This window comes from Calliphora vicina, chromosome 1 (assembly GCF_958450345.1).
Source record: "Calliphora vicina chromosome 1, idCalVici1.1, whole genome shotgun sequence".
NCBI classification, from domain to species: Eukaryota; Metazoa; Arthropoda; class Insecta; order Diptera; family Calliphoridae; genus Calliphora; species Calliphora vicina.
In genome coordinates, this window is record NC_088780.1 from 149,102,780 (window position 1) to 149,122,751 (window position 19,972).

At 30.4% G+C, this 19,972-nt stretch overlaps 1 protein-coding gene across 1 annotated transcript in view; it reads right to left on the minus strand.

The window, feature by feature from the left end:
- LOC135953345 (octopamine receptor beta-3R-like) overlaps positions 1-19,972 on the minus strand; it is a 54,025-nt gene that overhangs the window by 30,880 nt on the left and 3,173 nt on the right. Inside the window, exon 2 of the mRNA XM_065503198.1 lies at positions 9,039-9,239. Coding sequence (XP_065359270.1) covers positions 9,039-9,239 — 201 coding nt within the window. The remainder of the gene's footprint in view (positions 1-9,038; positions 9,240-19,972) is intronic.

A 19,972-nucleotide genomic window follows, 5' to 3' on the forward strand; every position in this document is an offset into this window, starting at 1 on the left:
TCAAATACCTAGCGGATACCTGGCGTGTGATATTACGATAAAAATTATGTACATATTATATTAATGTACATTAGAGTGTCCCTTAGAATTAAATTTTTTGAAATGTTGAGACGGTACCCCCTGAAAACTTTCGTAATGACATAAAATACCACCAAAAAAATTTTCTAAGAAGGACAACCCGTGTCGACTTAGCGATTTAGTTTTGAGGTGCATTTACAAGGTTTTTTTAGTTTTTGTAAAAATTTTGCCATTAAATAATTACTTTCACAATTTAATTTAAAAGAATCGAAATGTGTACTTAATTGTCGTTCTAATAAGATATAAAAGATAAAAATTGGTTAACAAATGTTAAAGTTATTAAAAAATCGCCAGGCCATTAACGTGTGTCACGCAACTAGAACAAGAAATGTAGGAACAAAATTAACATATTTTGAGAAATATTAAAATAAGAGCTTATTTTTACTTAGAATATATCCATATTTATTTGTATATGAGTTTTTGTCTTATTAGGATACCGTTAACCTATTCGCAGATATAACCAAACAAAAATATTTTTTTTAACTGCAGTTTCAAAACTCCAATTTCAAATTTTTAAAAATTTTGTTAAACAAATTTCAGAATTTTTTGATCATCGCATGGGGATTTATTGAGAATAGGGAATAAATAGGGAATAAAAATATGAAAAAAATATGACAATACCACCTATAGTTTTTCTGTACCAGCGAGTTAAATTTTGAGATTTTAACTAATATTTTGGCCATATTTTGGCGAATGAACCGAATTTCCTTACTGTTATGATTTTTAAGTAAGGAAAACTAAATCGCTAAGTCGGCACGGGTTGCCCTTCTTAGAACAAGCTAAAAATTTTTTTGGTGGTATTTTATGGCATTACGAAAGTTTTCAGGGGGTACCGTCTCAACATTTCAAAAAATTTAATTCTAAGGGACACTCTAATGTATATGTACATAAAAAATATTTTTATGTAGGAGTATTTCTACTTCATTACTAAAGTAGTAGTATTTCTACTACTTCATTACTAAAGTAGTAGTATTTCTACTACTTTTTTTAAAAAAGTAGTATTTCTACTTCTATTTTCAAATAGTAATATTTCTACAACTTATTACAAATAGTAGTATTTCTACTACTTTTTAAAAAAAAGTAATATTTCTACTTCTTTAAGAAAAGTAGTATTTTTTTCTACTTCTATTTTTAAATAGTAGTATTTCTACTACTTTTTTAAAAAAAGTAGTATTTCTAATTCTTTAAAAAAGTAGTATTTTTTAAAAAATAATAGTATTTCTATTACTTTTTATAATATTAGTATTTCTGCTAGTTTTTTTAAAATAAAGTAGTATTTCTACTACATTTTTTTTAAAACGTAGTATTTCTACTACTTTTGTAGAAATGTAATATTTCCTTTTAAAATAGCAGTATTTTTGCTACTTTTTTAAAATAGTATTTCTACTACTTATTTAGAATAGTATTTCTACTACTTTAAAAACAAGTATTATTTCTACTACTTTTTTTAAAACTCATTTTCAAAAAAAATAGTAGTATTTTTTTTAAAAAAGTAGTATTTCTACTACTTTAAGAAAAGTAGTATTTTTTTTTAAAAAATGGTTGTATTTTTTACTACTTTTTTAAAATAAAATATTAGTATGTATTTCTACTACTCTTTATAATAGTAGTATTTTTGATAATACTTTTTTTTTTAAAAAAATGTAGTATTTCTATTTCTACTCCTGTTTTTAAATAGTAGTATTTCTACTATCTTTTAAAAATAGTATTATTAATAGTAACAATTTTATTTAAATTTATTTGCTGGTACAAAAATCTGCCCTCTTATTTTTTGGAAAAATTCAAATTATGTTGGATTTTTGGTGCTAGTAGCTTTATTAGTTTTAGAGATACCGATTTTAGCCTTTTTTACTTACCCATTTTTATCCCCTTAAAATTCGAATTGCCAAAAATGCATTCTTAGTTGACCTACACACTTGGAGAGATACCTACATACAAAATATCAAAAGTTCAAAATTGTCAACAAATTTTGTATGGGAAAATACGAGAATAGACCGAATGCACCTAATGCAGTATTTTAGGTGTCCAAACCATCTGCACAAAATTGCCTTTCCAATGATATCGGTTTGGAGGTTATGATGAAATAATGGGCATAAGTAATAAGTTTATTACCCACCATCAAAAAAGATGGTGATTATATTTTGTTATTCCGTTTGCAGTACATCAAAATGTTTGTCACAGACCCACTAGCTATGTCCGTCCGTCTGTCTGTCAGTTAAAAACACGATAGGGCCCAAACGAAAAGTTTTAAGAAATTAATCAATCTATCAAATTCTGTACTGTTCGGACCATAACTGATTCAAGTCCCCATAGAACGCTAAAACTACATATTGATGTTGTTTATACGAGATTCGGCACAGCTGAATAATTTACTTGTTGTGTATTTTGCTGATTTTGAATAATACAAAACTTATTAGGACAGTTGTACATACTTTGGAATGATTTCATTTATTTGGATTTTGTATTTTGGACGTGAGAGTGTTTTAAAGAAACATACAAATGAATATAGCTAAATTGTGTTTGAATTTTTTAAGGCTATATTTGATTAGACTTCTAAGAATATTTCAAAATGTTATGCATGACAGAAATAATCATTAACCTGCAATAATGAGGAGGGCGTAAAAAGGAAACATCAATTTACAATTCCTAGACTATGAAGTAAAATTGGTATTATTTTTCTTTACTAATTGGGAAATAAATAATAGTATTTTCCTACAGTTATATATAAATCAATTAATATAACTAATATTAACAATTAATTAATTGATTCCGTTCCACTGTGCCGGTGTTTACTGAAATCTTACTATGACCATTAACATTTTTATACACACAAAAACCTTAAATGTTAATCCCACTGGTAGAAGTCCTTTACACACAATTAATAGTTAATGTTTTACTCATTTTATTTTTTCGTCCTTATTTACACACAAAGTGTTTGAATTCTTTTGCTTTAATTTTTTTCCATGTCTGGTTTTGTTTGTGTTTCTTTTTTGTTCACTTTGTTTTTATAGTTTTCTTGAGGGAACCATTAATCATTGCATTTGCCACATTATTTTAATTTTAGTATTTTGCTGCTGCTTATTTTGATTACCTTTATTTTGCTCTGCTCTTTTCGGAGCAAATTAATTACACTTTTACATTTAATGTTGGCAGATTTACTTGGAATCATCTTTAAGGTGCTGCTTTCACAAGGCACTACGTGTAATAACAGCAAATAAATACGATAAATAATAAAGACCAACAAATAAATCAATTGAATTTTTGTGGGTTTACAAAGAAATTCAATTTAATGCCTGCCAGCGTTACAATTTTCTTTGGTTAGGGTTGCGTTTGGTTATTTTTGCTAGTCGTTGCTGGCAACCAGATTGAAATGGCAAGAAATACTTAAGAGATTTATTAAATAATTGATAAATTACCTTATTGAAATTGGCTGGAGAATAATGACAGAAGTTATTATTAATAAGATAAGTTTATCAATTTAATATTTATTATATTTCATAGTTGGTGGGGGACAAAAGCATATTTATATTTGCAGAAAATTTTGTGAAATCGACCAAAACAAAAATTTACTTTAAAATTTCTTTTATGGTTAGGCTGTTAGAATTTAAAATAAGCGAGATATATCCAAAAAAAGAATAACTTTAGAACTCGTTAACCGATTTTAACAACGCACAGTGGGACAAAAAAGTGATAATAAATATGACTCTTCTAAACTACTGGTCAGATTTGAAAGTTCATAAAAAATGTTCGTTAAAGATATTTAATGCAATTGAATTAAATGGTATTGGAAATTTGAATATTTTTACAAAATCATAATTCAGTTGGATTTTTAAAGCAATTGGATCTTTAAAGCCATGCCTCCTCCATTTTGTTTTATGGAGGAGGCATGGCTTTGAGACTATTGTAATACTGATAATATGTACTGTAAGGTCTACTTCTTCTTCTAAAGCACTTTTCGGTATTTTATACTCTGATGTGAGACTGAATGCTGGATGTTCGCGGTGTGGTAAAGACCTTGGACTCTCTAAAATAATGGACTACAAAAGGAATATTCATGGACAAGTCGAGGACAGGTTGATAGCAAGCCTGTCGTTATCGGAATAGCGGATGTCTTCACGACCTATATGTTAACCGAGGAATGCCGAGTATCCCTAAATGAGATAGCTAGACATTCTAGAATAACGCTTATATGATTTCCTGGACGCGATGGAAATCAGGATAATTACATAACAGACGAACTGGCCAGAAGGGTATCCGTGACTGCTGATAGATCCATTTTCTGGTATTTTCCTTACAAAATGTAAGATTTCCTTACAAATGTAAGATATAGCAGAAGCTGGAATCTCCTTCCTATCGTTTAAATGGGTTATATTGAATCTGAGAATTTGGTTGGTTCAACTTTGACACAACGAATGCCGAATAAGTATCCTGCTGTCTACTTATTGGGTATTACAGTGGGTCCAAGAGAGCTGCTTGACGAGTGGACATGATGGAAGTCAGGTTAATTGGATAGTAGATGAACTGGCCTGAAAGGGATCGATAATGGCTGAGGAGTCGATTGATTCCTTTTCTGGTATTTCAATGACAAAATGTAAGATGGTTGTATAGCAGAAGCAATATGAGACTTCACAGAACATTTGGGCTAATGAATCCACTTGTATTATCGCGAGGTCAATCTGGACACATACGATGCCGGCAGGTCGAATCTACCTACAGAATTCCGTCGTGAGCAAATAAGGCAAATTATTTATTTAATTAAAGGATACTGCACGCAGAGAAAAAATATAGTTGGGCATGGTTACTGTAACCATTTCAATATTGTTACAAGTTTTTTAACTATATTATAGTCACAGTAACCATTTACATGATTGTGGTAACCATAATATGGTTAATTTACGATTCACATGATTGTATCAACCATATATATGGTTACAGTAAACAAGTATATGTTTGTGACAACCATTTATATGATGAATTCATATAAACCATTTATATGATGAATTCATATAAACCATTTATATGATGAATTCATATATGATGAATTCATAAAATAAATTGTAAAATTATTCATCATAAATATGGTTGCCACAAACATATATATGTTTACTGTAACCATATATATGGTTGAGACAATCATGTGAATCGTAAGTTAACCATATTATGGTTACCACAATCATGTAAATGGTTACTGTGACTATAATATAGTTAAAAAACTTGTAACACTATATAAATGGTTACAGTAACCATGCCCAATTATATTTTTTCTCTGCGTGTGTATAATCGAAATACATGCTAGAAGAATGGGCCTACGGTTCAACGACTACTGTAGAAGGTGTCAAAATGAAATGAAGAGGAGGAGTCTGTGTCACAACTATTCTGCAATTGATGAGTTATCAAGGATGAATCTGAGACGAATTCATTCCGTCATCAGAGAATCTGGTTGGTTTAATTTGGAATTAACCTGACCTATGGAATTTATTGAAAACTAGTTGTCCGTCCTGGCTTCTTCAAGTTTCTCCAACCCGCATAATCCTGCCTGTTATTATTTATTTGCAAATAAAATATCTAAATTTGTACTGCATACTTTAGGAAGCTTTTTTTATTACAGTTGACTGGACTAAAAAAAAAAATATCCGAGTTTTACCCGGAATTTTTGAATTTTTTTTCCTTACAAATCATCTCCTAAAAATTTCGAATCGAATAAAATAAAAATCAGCCAAATCGCTCCAGCCGTTCTCTCGTGATGCCATTACATATATGGACCATTTCATTTTTATATATGTAGATAAGAGGATGTTTTTAGAAGATATTTGCGAAAAACAAAATAAAGTCATGGTAAAAATCGAACATTTAAACTATAATATACAACTTAGTGAAATAATCAGGAATTTCATTAATTTCCTACTTGCTTTATTACAAAGTCTCCTTTATTGCACAAGTTACCAGCTGTACAAAGTTTCACTAACCCGAAATCATATACTGGAACTGGATTGATTTAGGTATGAATTTAAAATTAATTAAACTGTAAGTTTTTGGCTTTAGGAAAAACTAAGTAAAATCACAATTTCTAAGCAACTACATATTTAAAGTTACTATTGATTTTTGCTTGCAGTGTATTTTTCCAGTAGATAGCCCATCAAGGCTGGGATTTAAATTTGATTTACTGCAATTTTCTTTGTACTTAACCGACCAATCTGCCATAAAACGTTTCTAAACCAGTATTACTCTTTTCTTGTACAAAATGTCTTATATTTTCTTTAACATTAGTGTTATTGCTTTTTAACCTATAAATAAAAAAGGATTCATACAAAGGATATCCACAATTTGAAAAGAAAATATAGTAACTAAAAAAGGGTTTTCGAAACTACAAATACGCCATACAAACTTACTTACTTACTTAGTATGCATAATAACATGAATGTTTATTCAAAATAATAATCCTTCTAAACACAACCAAAGAATGACAAAAAAAAAGGATTTTCTAAATACCTATAATGTAAGGAAACATTTAGGGTATATGTGGATATATTCAAATATGTTGAAAACTTTAATAAAGAGATCCAAGTCATTTAAATGCTTTGCATCTTTAACCATAATCATAAAATGAAACGGAAATATCGATAAGAAGCCAAAAGGCCTTTAGTAATACTTAATTCAAAGAAAAAAAACAACATATTTTGTTTAATGTTATTAGTTTTTGAACTGTAAAGATTTGCTGTAATCTTTAGTTAAAATATTTTGAAAATCACATCATTAGTATTAATGTTGGCTATTAAAGTTAGTTTAAGTATTTCTGCAGTTAATGATAATGTTTGTTTATTTGATGTGTGTTGTATGAAGTTTATTTAACTCTTTCACGCTTTTTTGTGTATTTGTGTTTAATCAGGGTTAGTTTATTATAAAAAGTAAGAAAAAATTAATCAGAACATGAAAAAACCACCCCATTCCAAGGTTTTTTGTGGAGTGAAGCCGTTAGTTTACTAACCACCGTGGCGGTTGGCATTAAAAATAACTATGATAAAAAATTTTATTTCGTATAAATTTTTTTGAAATCGAATATTCGAAAGTCTCTTAAAAAGACTGATTTTTAAGCAAAGTTTTGCAAAAAATCATAAACGATAAATAAATGCCAATAAACTATGTTTTAAAGACTATAGAAAATGTGGTTAGTAAACTAACCACCAAACCGCAAAGAGTTAAGTAAATTATAATTTTCTAAACAAGTTTGAAAAAATATTATATAAAGCTTAGGGTGGCCCTTAATAAACGAAAGTTGGATTTTGGTCATTCTCACCCCCCAGTTTGGTGAACATTAGTAAAAAATCATCCTGAAACAATTTTAGGTAATTTTAGGTTGGGGTTTAGAAGTGCCGCAAGCCCTTTGAAGTTTTGAGATGCATTTGCAAGGGGAAAAAATGCCTTTTTTTCAGTTTTTTTTTTACTTAAAATATATCCATCAGTCACGAGCAAAATTAGGATTCTAATGCACGCGTGCATAGGCCAAAAAATTCTGCTGGCGCTTTGTTGACACACCTACACTATAAGCTTGTGTGTATTAGTGTGTCTGTGTTTTACTGAAATGACCACTTGTTTGTTGCTTTGTTACGATCTCAGAGATCAAAATCAAATCAGTTGCTGTTTAGCATTTGTAGAAGCAAGGTTATGTTGCGGATTTTTTTATGTTTATGATTTTCTCTCTTTTATTACACCTAGAAAAATGTTATAACGTGCAGTCATCTCTCTGCTGCTTAACGCACACAAATATACTCATGGTGGTATGTGTTTGCCCATGACTGGTATACATGTATATGAGTTTTTGTATTCGTAGGATACCGCAAACCAAAAAAATTTAATTATTTTAACGGCAGTTTCAAAACTGCATTTTCAAATTTTTAATTTAATGGGGTAATTTTAACCCCAAGTGCTATATAGGGTTAATTTTAATTTTTCTGCTGTTTTTGTAAGTACTAGGCTTTGTGTTATATTTTTGGTAAGTTTTATCAAAATCGGCCCAAAAATAGAATTTCCAAATATTGAAAAATTTGACTTTGACCTTCACGATTTAAGGTTTAACGTTTTCCAATTGCAATAAAACTTTCAGAGTATATTTAAAATTATCTGGACTATAATCTTCTGAATAGGTTTTACTTATAATTTATAACATTAAGGAAATAGAGCTAATTCGCAAAAAATGGCCAAATAATTGGATTTTTCGAAAATTTCAAAATTTAAATCGCAGGTACGGAAAAACTATAAGAGATATTTTCATAATTTTTTCACATTTTTATTCCCTATTATATTCTAAATAAATCCCAATGAGATGATCAAAAACTTCTGAAATTTGTTTAACAAAATTTTTAAAAATTTTAAAATGGAGTTTTGAAACTGCCGTTAAAAAATTTTATTTTTTTGGTCAAACCTGCGAATAGGTTAACGGTATTCTACGAAGATTAAAACTCATATACAAGTAAATATGGATATATTTTAAGTAAAAATGAGCTTTTATTTTAATATTTATCAAAATATGTTAATTTTGTTTCAACATTTCTTGTTCTAGTTGCCTGAGATACGGTAATGGCGTGCTGAATTTTTAATAACTTTAACATTTTTTGACCAATTTCTGTTTTTTATGTCTCATTAGAACGTCAATTACGTACACATTTCTATTTTTTTAATTTTTTTTTTTGCTCAATAGAAAGCTTGGGTATATTCCTTTAAGAGCTTTTTGGACTCTTATTCTGATAAAATTCCAAGATAATGTAACATAAAAATCCTTTGATGTACGTATATTTACTTAATATTTTTATTACTTATATGCCAAGTACACATAATATTTCTTTCGTTCCTACCTATAATAATTTAAAGCACTATACTAAAAGGAAAAAAATTACATTAACTTTTACATACATACTTTAGCAACAAATAACTATATACATGTTATTATTTTTATTTTGACTTACCTGTCCACTGAGATACAACATAAATGCAAAATGCTCGCTGTGGAAAAATAAACATCCAGACTATTGTAAACATTACACATGAACGGTCCGAACATCCATTTGCCACCGGACAGCTCTACCGACGCATTAAATGTCATCGCACAAAGTGCAACCAACATATCTGCCATGGCCAATGATACAACAAAATAATTTGTTATAACGCTGCATACAACACACAAATCCACACAGAGTCAAAGGGGGAGCGAGAAAGAGACAGAAGAAAAAGTTTTAAATTTTAACATCGGTCTTGGTTTGAAAAACAAAACATGTTAAATATAAAAGTTGGTAAATGAAAATGGTAAAATACAAATGATACACTCGAAAAATGACACAAGACCACAGTCAAAAAGGTCTCCTCGTGCCACCAGAAATTGTTGTTATATAATTTTGGTACGAGATATTTACACTTTTATGTGTTCATTAAAACCATAGTTTTTTTTTAGTTTTTAGCACTTTTGCTAAAAAATTAAAAAACTGTTTTAAAATCTACTGAAATTGTATACTTTTTTTGAATAGTTTCAATTAGGTTAAGACTCTAATGTACTTTTTTTCACAACAAGTCCGAAAGAGACTTAATCACAACCACCTAATAAGTCTTCAATATAAAAATTCTCCTTCTTTATACCCTTCACCATGAGTGGCAAGGGTATATATAAGTTTGTCATTCCGTTTGTAATTTCTAAATTTTTCATTTGCGACCCCACAAAGTATATTCTAAATCGTTATAGATAGTGAAGTCGATATAGCCATGTCCGTCTGTCCAACTATCCCTCTGTCCTTCTGTATGTTGAAATCAACTTTCCGTAGACCCCAAGAACTTACATACATAATTCATACATCAATATATAGAGAATTCTTCCGGCTCAGTTGCTATTTAAAATCGACGAAATCGGCCCACAAATGGCTGAGATATAAAGAAAAAAACGGGACAACCTCGATTTTTGTCCTATTTTTGATCTATATCTGGATTACTAAGTCATTAACACATTGACTGCCAAGGCACTTTCAGCAAATAAGATGCTGGGAGCCACAGCATTTTCTTTGGGTAATCTCATCGTAAACGTCAATATTGGAATTTAGTAATGTCAGTAATATTTACTGCTTAGAAACAGATTTTTTTTATAAATAAGAGGGTCTTACCAAATGGCGAAAAAGAATTTTTTATGGGATACTGAGTTAGAAAAAATACTCAGTACAAGTTCAGAAAGTGGTGAAGAATGTGAAGATTACATTTTTGATGAGGAACTTCCAGACAACATCGTAAAAATTCTTAAAATCCAGTACTATTGTCTGACATGGCTAGAGAGAATAACAATCCTGTCGGACATATGTGTCCGACGTGGCGTAAACCGCATAGTGCAGTGTCACACATCTGTGTCCGACGTGGCAGTCAATGTGTTAATATAGACAATATAGATATGTAAATGGATATCATTGCAACGATGTATATTTCAAATAAAAATTTTCAAATACTACCCGATTTTCTCCATTTTTTGTTGGACTAACTACTAATATATATGTATGTCAAACAAAAAAAGAATTGTTTAAACATCGTAACTGACTCCAAAGTTATATGCATTTAAATTTAAAAATTTAATAAAATGCGATTTTTCGCATTCGTTTTTGGTGAAAAAGTATTTTTCTTATTTTTAAGTTATCTAAAAAAATTCTTAGAATTTGTATTAAGAATTTATTCTTTTTGAAAAGCTAAATTCACAGTAAATGTTTTAAATGAAAACAAATTTGAAAATTGTTGATACCGAGGGGACCAGGCCCATCCAGAAAACGCCTATTTTTAATGTAAAATTAAACTTTAGGGTAAAAATTCTAGTCAATATCAAAATATAGTAACCCATTTTAGATGGCCAAATATGTTCATAATTATATTCTAAAGGATTCCGATAACGCCGACCCTGGTATGGATATTATAGCAAAAAAACTATTTTATTGGAATTGCGGGATTCCTGATTCCTGATTACAAATTTTAAAATTTGTTTTTATTTTTTTTCGTTTTTTGTAGTACTTAACGAGGAGATTCTATGTATGTGATCGTTTTGAAATCGAAACGCAAACGCAGAAATAGGATCGTTTTAAATATTGAACATACCCGAGGTGTCCTATTTTGGGAACCCCTGACCGCACACCTGGTGGGTCCATTCGACCTAAATTCAAAAATTAAACTCGACAATACTTCTTTTTTGCTCACGTCAAACTTCATTCAAATCGGACTTAGGGTTTAGAAGTTACATATTTATTTCCCTCTTTTTTTTCTATACCACAGTTCATGTTGACCGAAATATCAGTTGAAAATTAATGATTTAGAAAATATAATATCTGATATATTTTTAAAAGCTGACGTGATAAAAAATAATAATTTGTTGGACCAAAGATACGTTTTGGCTGCGTATAAGTTTTTTCTGACTCAGTCTTTATGTTCGAAAATCCGAATTTAAATTCGAAATATGCAGGATGCTTTAAATGAAGCAAATAAAATAAACTTTTATTCTAATGCTCTAAATAGAAGAAACAATTTAAATTAAAGACCAGCACCTGGAAAATAATTTGAGCAAAATGTTATCAGTGAAGCAGAAATTATTATTAACATCCTTTTTTTACGAAGTTCCATACGATTATTTTTATCAGGGATTAAAATGTGGAATTTCCTGTGCAATACCGGAGCCATTAGAATAAGCCAGTGAAATATTGCTGGTGAAATGTGTGTTCTTTTTATATTTTCCTTGAGATTTTATTAGAAACATTGTTTTCTGACTGCTTAGATCCTTGTCATTAATACATATTAATTTACAGGACCAAAGGTATAATGGTGACTCATACAGTAGTTTTACTGTATGAGTCAACATCTTTATTAAATAGCTAAATATGTACATCTAAACATAATTAATTATATCCGTATTAAACTTGACTCATTAATATTTAACTCAATCACCACATCAGTTCATTTTTTCAAGTGTAAACTCAACAACAGACACATTTTTCCTTGGAGTTTACATGTACACAATGTATAAAACAGGATAGCAAATGTCCACAAAAGATATAAACAAAATGAAATTAACAAGAAAATCAACATAAAACAAAAAGAAAAATAATAAAAAAAAAAACAGAAAACAAGTAAAGGGAAAAATACACGTCAACGTGAAAACATGTTGAAAATGAAGTTGACACACTTGAGAAGAAATTAAATTTTATGCTTTGTCTCATCTCAGTAGTCGTAATGTCATTTTACGGTCATACTGTCTTCTTTTTTTTTTACCATCCGGCTGGTAACCTACTTGTGAAAACAAATATCTAAACAGTGGCTGCTGCTAGAGGTGGACAGTTTGTGTAATTAAAAAGGTAATAATTTGAATGTGTGGGAGGAACTATTGTTACATTTAGCAGTTGAAAAGGGTATTTTTTTAACCTTTAATATTAAAATCAGGAGGGTATATTTATTTTGTCTAGGAATTATTTGTTGTTGATGACATTTTATGAAACGTCCGTTTATGTTTTGTTTTTATGTGGGAGGTAAAAACGGTGAATTAAATATTAGTATTTAGGTTTTCATTTTAATTTAAATTTGGTTTTTACTCCAAACATCTGTCTCTATCTTAAGTTTCCACTGTCCTAATTTATTACATCATTATTTTTTATCTTACTATTTTGTTTTTTTTTCGCATACCTTTTATGCACGACTATGTCCTTTAAGTTTAGCTCATTTTTCATTTTTTTACTATTTTATTATTACCAATACTGCTGTAAAACATCACTACTGCTACCTTTGTATACAAGAAACCAACCACCTGTTTAAAACACTCTAACAAACGGAAATAAGTTGTAATTTCCGGATCTTTAATAATGTTGTCATGATTCATTATTATTTCTGCCATTTTTTTGTAGTGTCAACGTTGATTTCATGGCAAAATAGCGAGTATGAAATAAATGTTTTTGAGCGACTATGTGGTGATAATTTTCACTGGCTTGTTGGTTATTTCTTGATATTTTCTCTAGCATTTACTTCCGTTTTTGGTAGGATTATTCTGAGAAATAGTATAGTCAGCTGGATATAAAAGTAAGGGTAGTCATAAACGTTGTTTCCTTTTGGTTGCAAGAATAATTATGTTTTATGTTTTGGGTAGGCAACATAAGTAATTACAGATTTTCATCAGTTTACAACTTGTACTAGACTATTCTTGGTTGTATTTATAGTTGTAATTTTAACAAGAGTAAGATTATGTTTATAAACCGGTTAATCGAAATTTCGGTTTTTTGCCCGGTTTGTATTACTCGGCTAAAATTTCGCCCTAATTCCAATAAAATTCATGTTTTTATGGATATTTCGTGAGAAGGGTATATATAAGTTTGTCATTCCGTTTGTAATTTCCACAATATAATTTTCCGATCCTACATAGTATATATATTCTGGATCCTTATAGATAGCGGAGTCGATTAAGCCATGTGCGTCTGTCTGTCTGTTGAAATCAATTTTCTGAAGACCTCTGATATCTTCGGGATCCAAATCTTCAATAATTCTGTCAGACATGCTTTCGAGAAGTTTGCTATTTGAAATCAGCAAAATCGGTCCACAAATGGCTGAGATATGAGGAAAAAACCAAGACAACCTCGACTTTTGACCTATTTTTGACCTATATCTGGATTACTAAGTCATTAATAAAGAAAATATGAATATCTAATGATAGATATTTCAAAGGCCTTTGCAACGACGTATATAAGACCATAGTAAGTTGGACCTACAATGAGTCAAAATCGGAAAAAATATTTTTTAACCAGAATTGTTTTTTCACCAAAAAAAAAAAAAATTTTAAAAACCAAAATTTTTTTTTCAAATTTAAAAAAATTTAAAATAATTCGATAATTTCTTTTTTCCAAAAAATTAAAAAACAACTTTGGAAAAAAAAATTTTGTTTACCCAAAAAATTTAAAATTTGTATTTTGAAGTATAACTTGGTGAAGGGTATATAAGATTCGGCACAGCCGAATATAGCTCTCTTACTTGTTATACCCTGCACCACCATAGTGGGGAGGGTATTATGCGTTTGTGCAGATGTTTGTAACGCCCAAAAATATTAGCCTAACACCCACGTTAAAGTATATACGAATCGACTTTCTGAGTCGATTAAATGATGTCCGTCCGTCTGGTTGGCTGGCTGGCTGTCCATGTAAACCTTGTGCGCAGAGTACAGGTCGCAATTTTGAAGATATTTCGATAAAATTTGGTACATATTATTTTTTCGGCCCAAGGACCAATCCTATTGAAACTGGCTGAAATCGGTCCATTATTTCACCTAGCCCCCATTCAAATGTCCTTCCGAAATTGAACTTTATCGGTCATAAATGTTTAATTTATAAATGTATATCCACAAATTGCGCTCCAAATAAGTTTCATATATACAAAATTCATGTCACCAAATTTTGTTACGATCGGTCCATAATTAGTCATAGCTCCCATATAGACCCGCTTCCGAAAATCACTTTAACATGCATAAATTGCTTAAAAATGTTGGTATACTCACAAAATTCAACATAGTAAACTTTCATATGGACATAAATTACACGACCTAATTTCATGGTGATCGGTCCATAATTGGTCATAGCCCCCATATAAGGCCCACTTCCGAAAATCACTCAAAAATATAAATTATTGAAATTTTAAAATAAAAATGTTTACTTTTTACTTAGTGTAGGGTATTATATGGTCGGGCTTGACCGACCATACTTTCTTACTTGTTTTTATTTATATTCATTATTATACACATTAAGGGTCCTCATGTAAACGCTTAAAAGCCTCGCAAACTGTGCAATCTGTGCATTTTTACACTCTCGCAAATGAAATGTCAAAAAATGTATGAAAATTCGTTTGCACAACTCCGATAACTTTGCGCGACAATTTAGACTCGCAAACTTGAATTTATTGTGCATTTGATGAATCAGCTGCTTTTGTTTACTTTTATTTATAAGAAATAAAAATCAAATAAAATATAAAAATTTTGTGCATGTGAAAATTGTGTAACTTTGGAACAGAATGATTGTATTAAATGACATTGTGTATGAAAACATTAACCAACAGCTAGAACATAAACAAAGTCCTCCAAACTATGTATACCACCGTTTGTTCCAAAGATTTAACTTTCATTCAACATTTTAAAATTAAAATTTATACAATTTGAAAAAAATTATTAAAGCTTTTGTTGAATTTATGTATTTTTATTTGACAAATATAAATTTTCTGTATAAACTTGCACAAAATTGAAAAGGTGGGTTCATGAAACATGTCGCGCAAATTTGCCCATTTGCACAAATGGGAAACTTAAGCGTTTAAATGAGTACCCTTATTATATCAAACATGTGTTCTGGTTTAAAATCTGAACTGCTGAAGGCTCGTTCAATACAAGTTTTCAAGCTTAAAAAGGGTAAATTTTCGGTTAAACGACAAGGAGCTCCCATTTTGAAAAAAAAGTTAGATTTTGCAAAAAAAAAAGTCAAACATTTTACGTCTTGAGTTACAAAATATTTATTTTGATTGATGTTCCACTCGCATCCCACTAATCGACCAAAAGGGTATTCAAGGAAAAGAAGTCAACAAAGTTTTTGATTTTGCAAATAAAGTCAAAAATTTAATGTTTTGAGTTACAAAACATTTATTTTGATAGATATCCAACTCGCATTCCTCTTAGCAACCAAAATATCTAAGCTTTGTTTTGAGAAAAAGGGCCAAATTTTTCGAAAAAAAAAAAATATATTTTTTTCGAAAGATTGAAGTGCTATTTCTATACTATTTGGGACACATTTTGTTATGAAAAATAGGTAATAAGTTACATGGATGAGAAAAAAACACCTACTTGGCCAAAACTCAGAGAGTTCTCTACCAATCTTGTTGAAAAATTGTGTCTGAATTACTATTCAATAGAACTAAACTTGGCAAAATTTCGATCGGAAGATATCGATTTCAAAAGTTAGTTCACTTGACATGAAATCCCCGATATATATTTTTTATATTCTATTGAAACAATATTTATTTATTATTGACTTATAATTCGTAACTTTTTAAAATTTTTAACTTTTAGATTAAAGCATTCATACTGTATACATTTTTTAAAAGTAGTGGTCATTTTTAGCTATGATCTTTTCCCATTTTCTGTTCATCTTTTGAGGCCAAGAACGAATTAAGCCAATTTCAGATAGTCTGTTCTACTCTGGGAAGCGAATCACAGAGATAGCGTTCTGCATCGATCGATACAAATAGTAGTCAGGCGGATCACGATTGAGGCAAAACATCCCAATGATTTCATTCTAAATAGTTGTTAACAGGTATAGCAATATGTGACCTAGCGTTGTCATGGTGGAATATTAAGGGTCCATGTCTGGCCTCATATTCTGGGCGTAATGGATTCATTTTTCGTCATTTAGGACATGCAAAATCGGCTTCAATTCGTATCGTACCCAATTTTCCTGCTTTTGGATGAATCCTGCAGTTCGAAAACATTTTGAAAATGCTCCTGTTAAGCGATCCAGCGAACGTCGGGACACGTATAACTTTTTTTTAACGATCTAACATTTCCCGGTGGGCAGAACCCCCGCCGATCACAGACCCTACTATTTGTCGCATAGTGTAATTGACAGTTATGTACCCTTGAAATTGACATTAAGTTATTAAAAACAAAAACCCCGTTCAAAAAATAGGCCATCTATTGTAAATCCCATATTTTCAAGTCACTGCATTTAATGCAGACGTTAGATTTTGTCATGGGATCAAGAACGCGACACGAGTAAAATATAAAATCTAACTAAAGTATAATAATTTAGCTTTCTGTGGCTTTCTGCAACCATTTTATTTTTATTTATTTACATCCATTGTTTTACAACCTCTAGTATGATTTAGCATGCTACATAATTTCCTGTCACGTGTGTAATAAGGATTAGTTAAGTAATTTAAAAAAATGTATTATTTATTTGTTTAATATAGTGTTTTAATAACATTAACTTAAAATCTTTAAAAAGCCGACTGGTAATGTATTTTGTGCTTTCTTTACTGTTTTACTCAATGTTTGCCTTATAAAATATTTTTTTCTTTTATCAGCTTACAGAGTCTTCTCAGCGGCTTTATCGAAATATTCTTTATAATTTAGTGGATCTGTTTTAATTTAACAGCATTTGTTTTTGAAACAAGAAGTGTTTCTCGTTCGCGAAACACTTTGAAAATCAAAATAAAATGTTTAGTGTGATTATTATATAGTTACAGAAACTTTTTTTAGTTTAAGACACAAAATTTCGATTTAAATTAAACTCTTCAACTACATGCTTAGAACGATCTCGCAGTACTTACAACAAACGATGAGTTAGGTGTATGATCTCGAGAACTTACGGTTAAATTCGAGTTATCAAAACCAGAATTATGGCGACCGAAAAAGTTCAGTTTCCAATTTCAAGTTGTTTTGCAAATATTTCTGCTATTATATATTTAAAATCAATATTTACCATTTTGGGGCTTTATAAAACCTTTGGAGGTAATTCACAGCGCTTTTGGTCAAGATGGCAGATCGAAAAGTGGGCAAATAAGTTTTGGCCTCTTTTTCTTACAATATCAATTTTAAGTGAATGACATTTACAAGAAAATGAAGTAAATGCAATACAAACTACAACATTAATTCTTTAAACTGTCTGCCTTAAACTTTTGCACACATTTTTTTCTTGGTTGACTGCAATAAATTCTTAAGATTCCAGTTGACCATTTTCTAAAGTCCTTCTCCGACATTAATAATTTTTCCTAGTTATTGTATGTCTATACATTTGTCTCCATAATATTGTAGTTTTTACATTATTTTATTGACTTTTAAGTCTTTCCACATCAGTTTCTTTTACTTATTTTCTACATAGGTTTCAGTACTTAAAGCAGTAACAAAAAAAGTATTGAAGACATACTAGACGTTTCACATTTTACATTTTTATGTCAGCATGAAGACATCTTCATCGTCTGTCTACCTTCTAAGGAGTATGTAGCTTTACGTCCGGAGCAACAACGTAGTCATGAAGCAGTTGATGTTGCTATGTAATTTGACGACTTGAATGTTGCAATTTATTTAAATGGTGCTTTTAAATAAGGTCATAAGTAGCTTTATGAAGTTCGAAGGTTACTATTTACAGTTCAATTGGAAATTCTACTCCAACTCGTGGTTTTCTTTTTTACATTTTCTTTTTACTTCTTTCTCATTAAGATGTATGAGTTTTAGTGTATAGTTTTTTTTTCCGAAATAAACTCAGAATAATGTTAAAGTTAAATAGTGGGGAGTTTATGGTCTTTTGTTGTCAATGTTTCGTGAAATATAGCTCGTAAATGTTTATGAATCTTTGTGGTTTTTCAATTGTTATTCTATTGACTTAAAGCTGGTACTTGGTTATTTTGTGGCTTGAAATGAATTCTATACATTTTAATGGTCGGCAAATTGTCATGTGCTAATTTGTTAAGCAAAGGAATGTTCTTCTTTGTGTCTGCAAATATTTGTAATTTAGATTTTGTTTTAGCAGGCAAGTTTCAATGTTTGACGTGCCATTTCAAATTAACATACATTGTAATGACTCCTACATATCGTCTGCATTCTTTAGAAGTAGATGTACAATACTTATTCATCTTCATTTGAGGAGTCACAGTACATACGAAAACTTACAAATAACAGTGTGTATAATTTTTTCATGGAAATATAACCATATACGGACACCACACGTGATAAAAGACCAAAATGTTGTAGCCCTTGTCATAAAGAACCAAAATTCGAAATAAATTTACAAATTTTAGGCAGCTTTAACAAAAAATTTTTTGTTAAAGCTGCCTAAAAGTATGCTTTGGCTTATAATAATTTAATGGTTTATGGCCCAAAACTGTTAATTCCTTTAGGTTTTTCTTACTAACTTATATTGACCTACCTAAACGGTGTTAAGAATCATTCCTAGGAAGTTCATATGTTTTAGAAAGTTGTTTATTGAGATCTTGGGTACATTTCTGTAGTTGATTGTTTCCTTGAATTTTGAACGGTTTGCTACCTATGGACCTGCTCAGGGGAAAAAAGGTAAAAAATCGATTTTTTTTAAGTTTTTTGCGATTTTGATCTTGAAGATGAAGTTTTTTGATTTTATATGTTCACAATTTTGGTACTTTATGACAAGGGCTACAACTTTGCCTCAGAGAGTAAATCAAAATTCCGAACTGTTTGCAAGATATGAGCCTGAGAAAATGATCACTTTTTTGCAAAATTGACACCTAGGCCTCAAATCTTTGGGGGCCCATAAAAAAGAGCATGGTTATTTTTTTTTGTGTTGCACTGTATAACACAATGAAATTCTAGGTGAACATTTTTAAATCATAAGTAGTAGAGTGAAAATGTCGAATTTTGTACCAACAGACCGTCATTTGCGGGAAGTTTTGCTTTACTTCTTTAATTAGAAAAAAGTGACACTGAAGCACACCGATTACACACCAAAGCTTATGGTGAATGTGTTTGTGATATAGAAGACAATGATCGCCCTGGAAAGCCAGAAAAGTTTGAAGTCAAGAATTGGAAGCATTACTGCATGAAGACTGTTGTAAAACGCAACAAGAGCAAATTAAAAAAGCAGCAGCAGGATCCATCCAAAAGCAGGGACATTGGGTACCATACGCTTGAACGCTGTAAAAGCAAATAATTTTTGCACCGAATCATTACTTGCGATGAAAAATGGATCAATTACGATAACCCAAAGCATGTATGTATGTGAAGCCCGTCCAGTCAGCCGAATCGACACCAAAGCCAAATATCCAAGCCGCTAAGGTAATTCTCTGTATGGTCAAATGTTTTTAGGGGGACATTTGTATGGGGTCTAGGTGAAATCACGGACCGATATTGGCT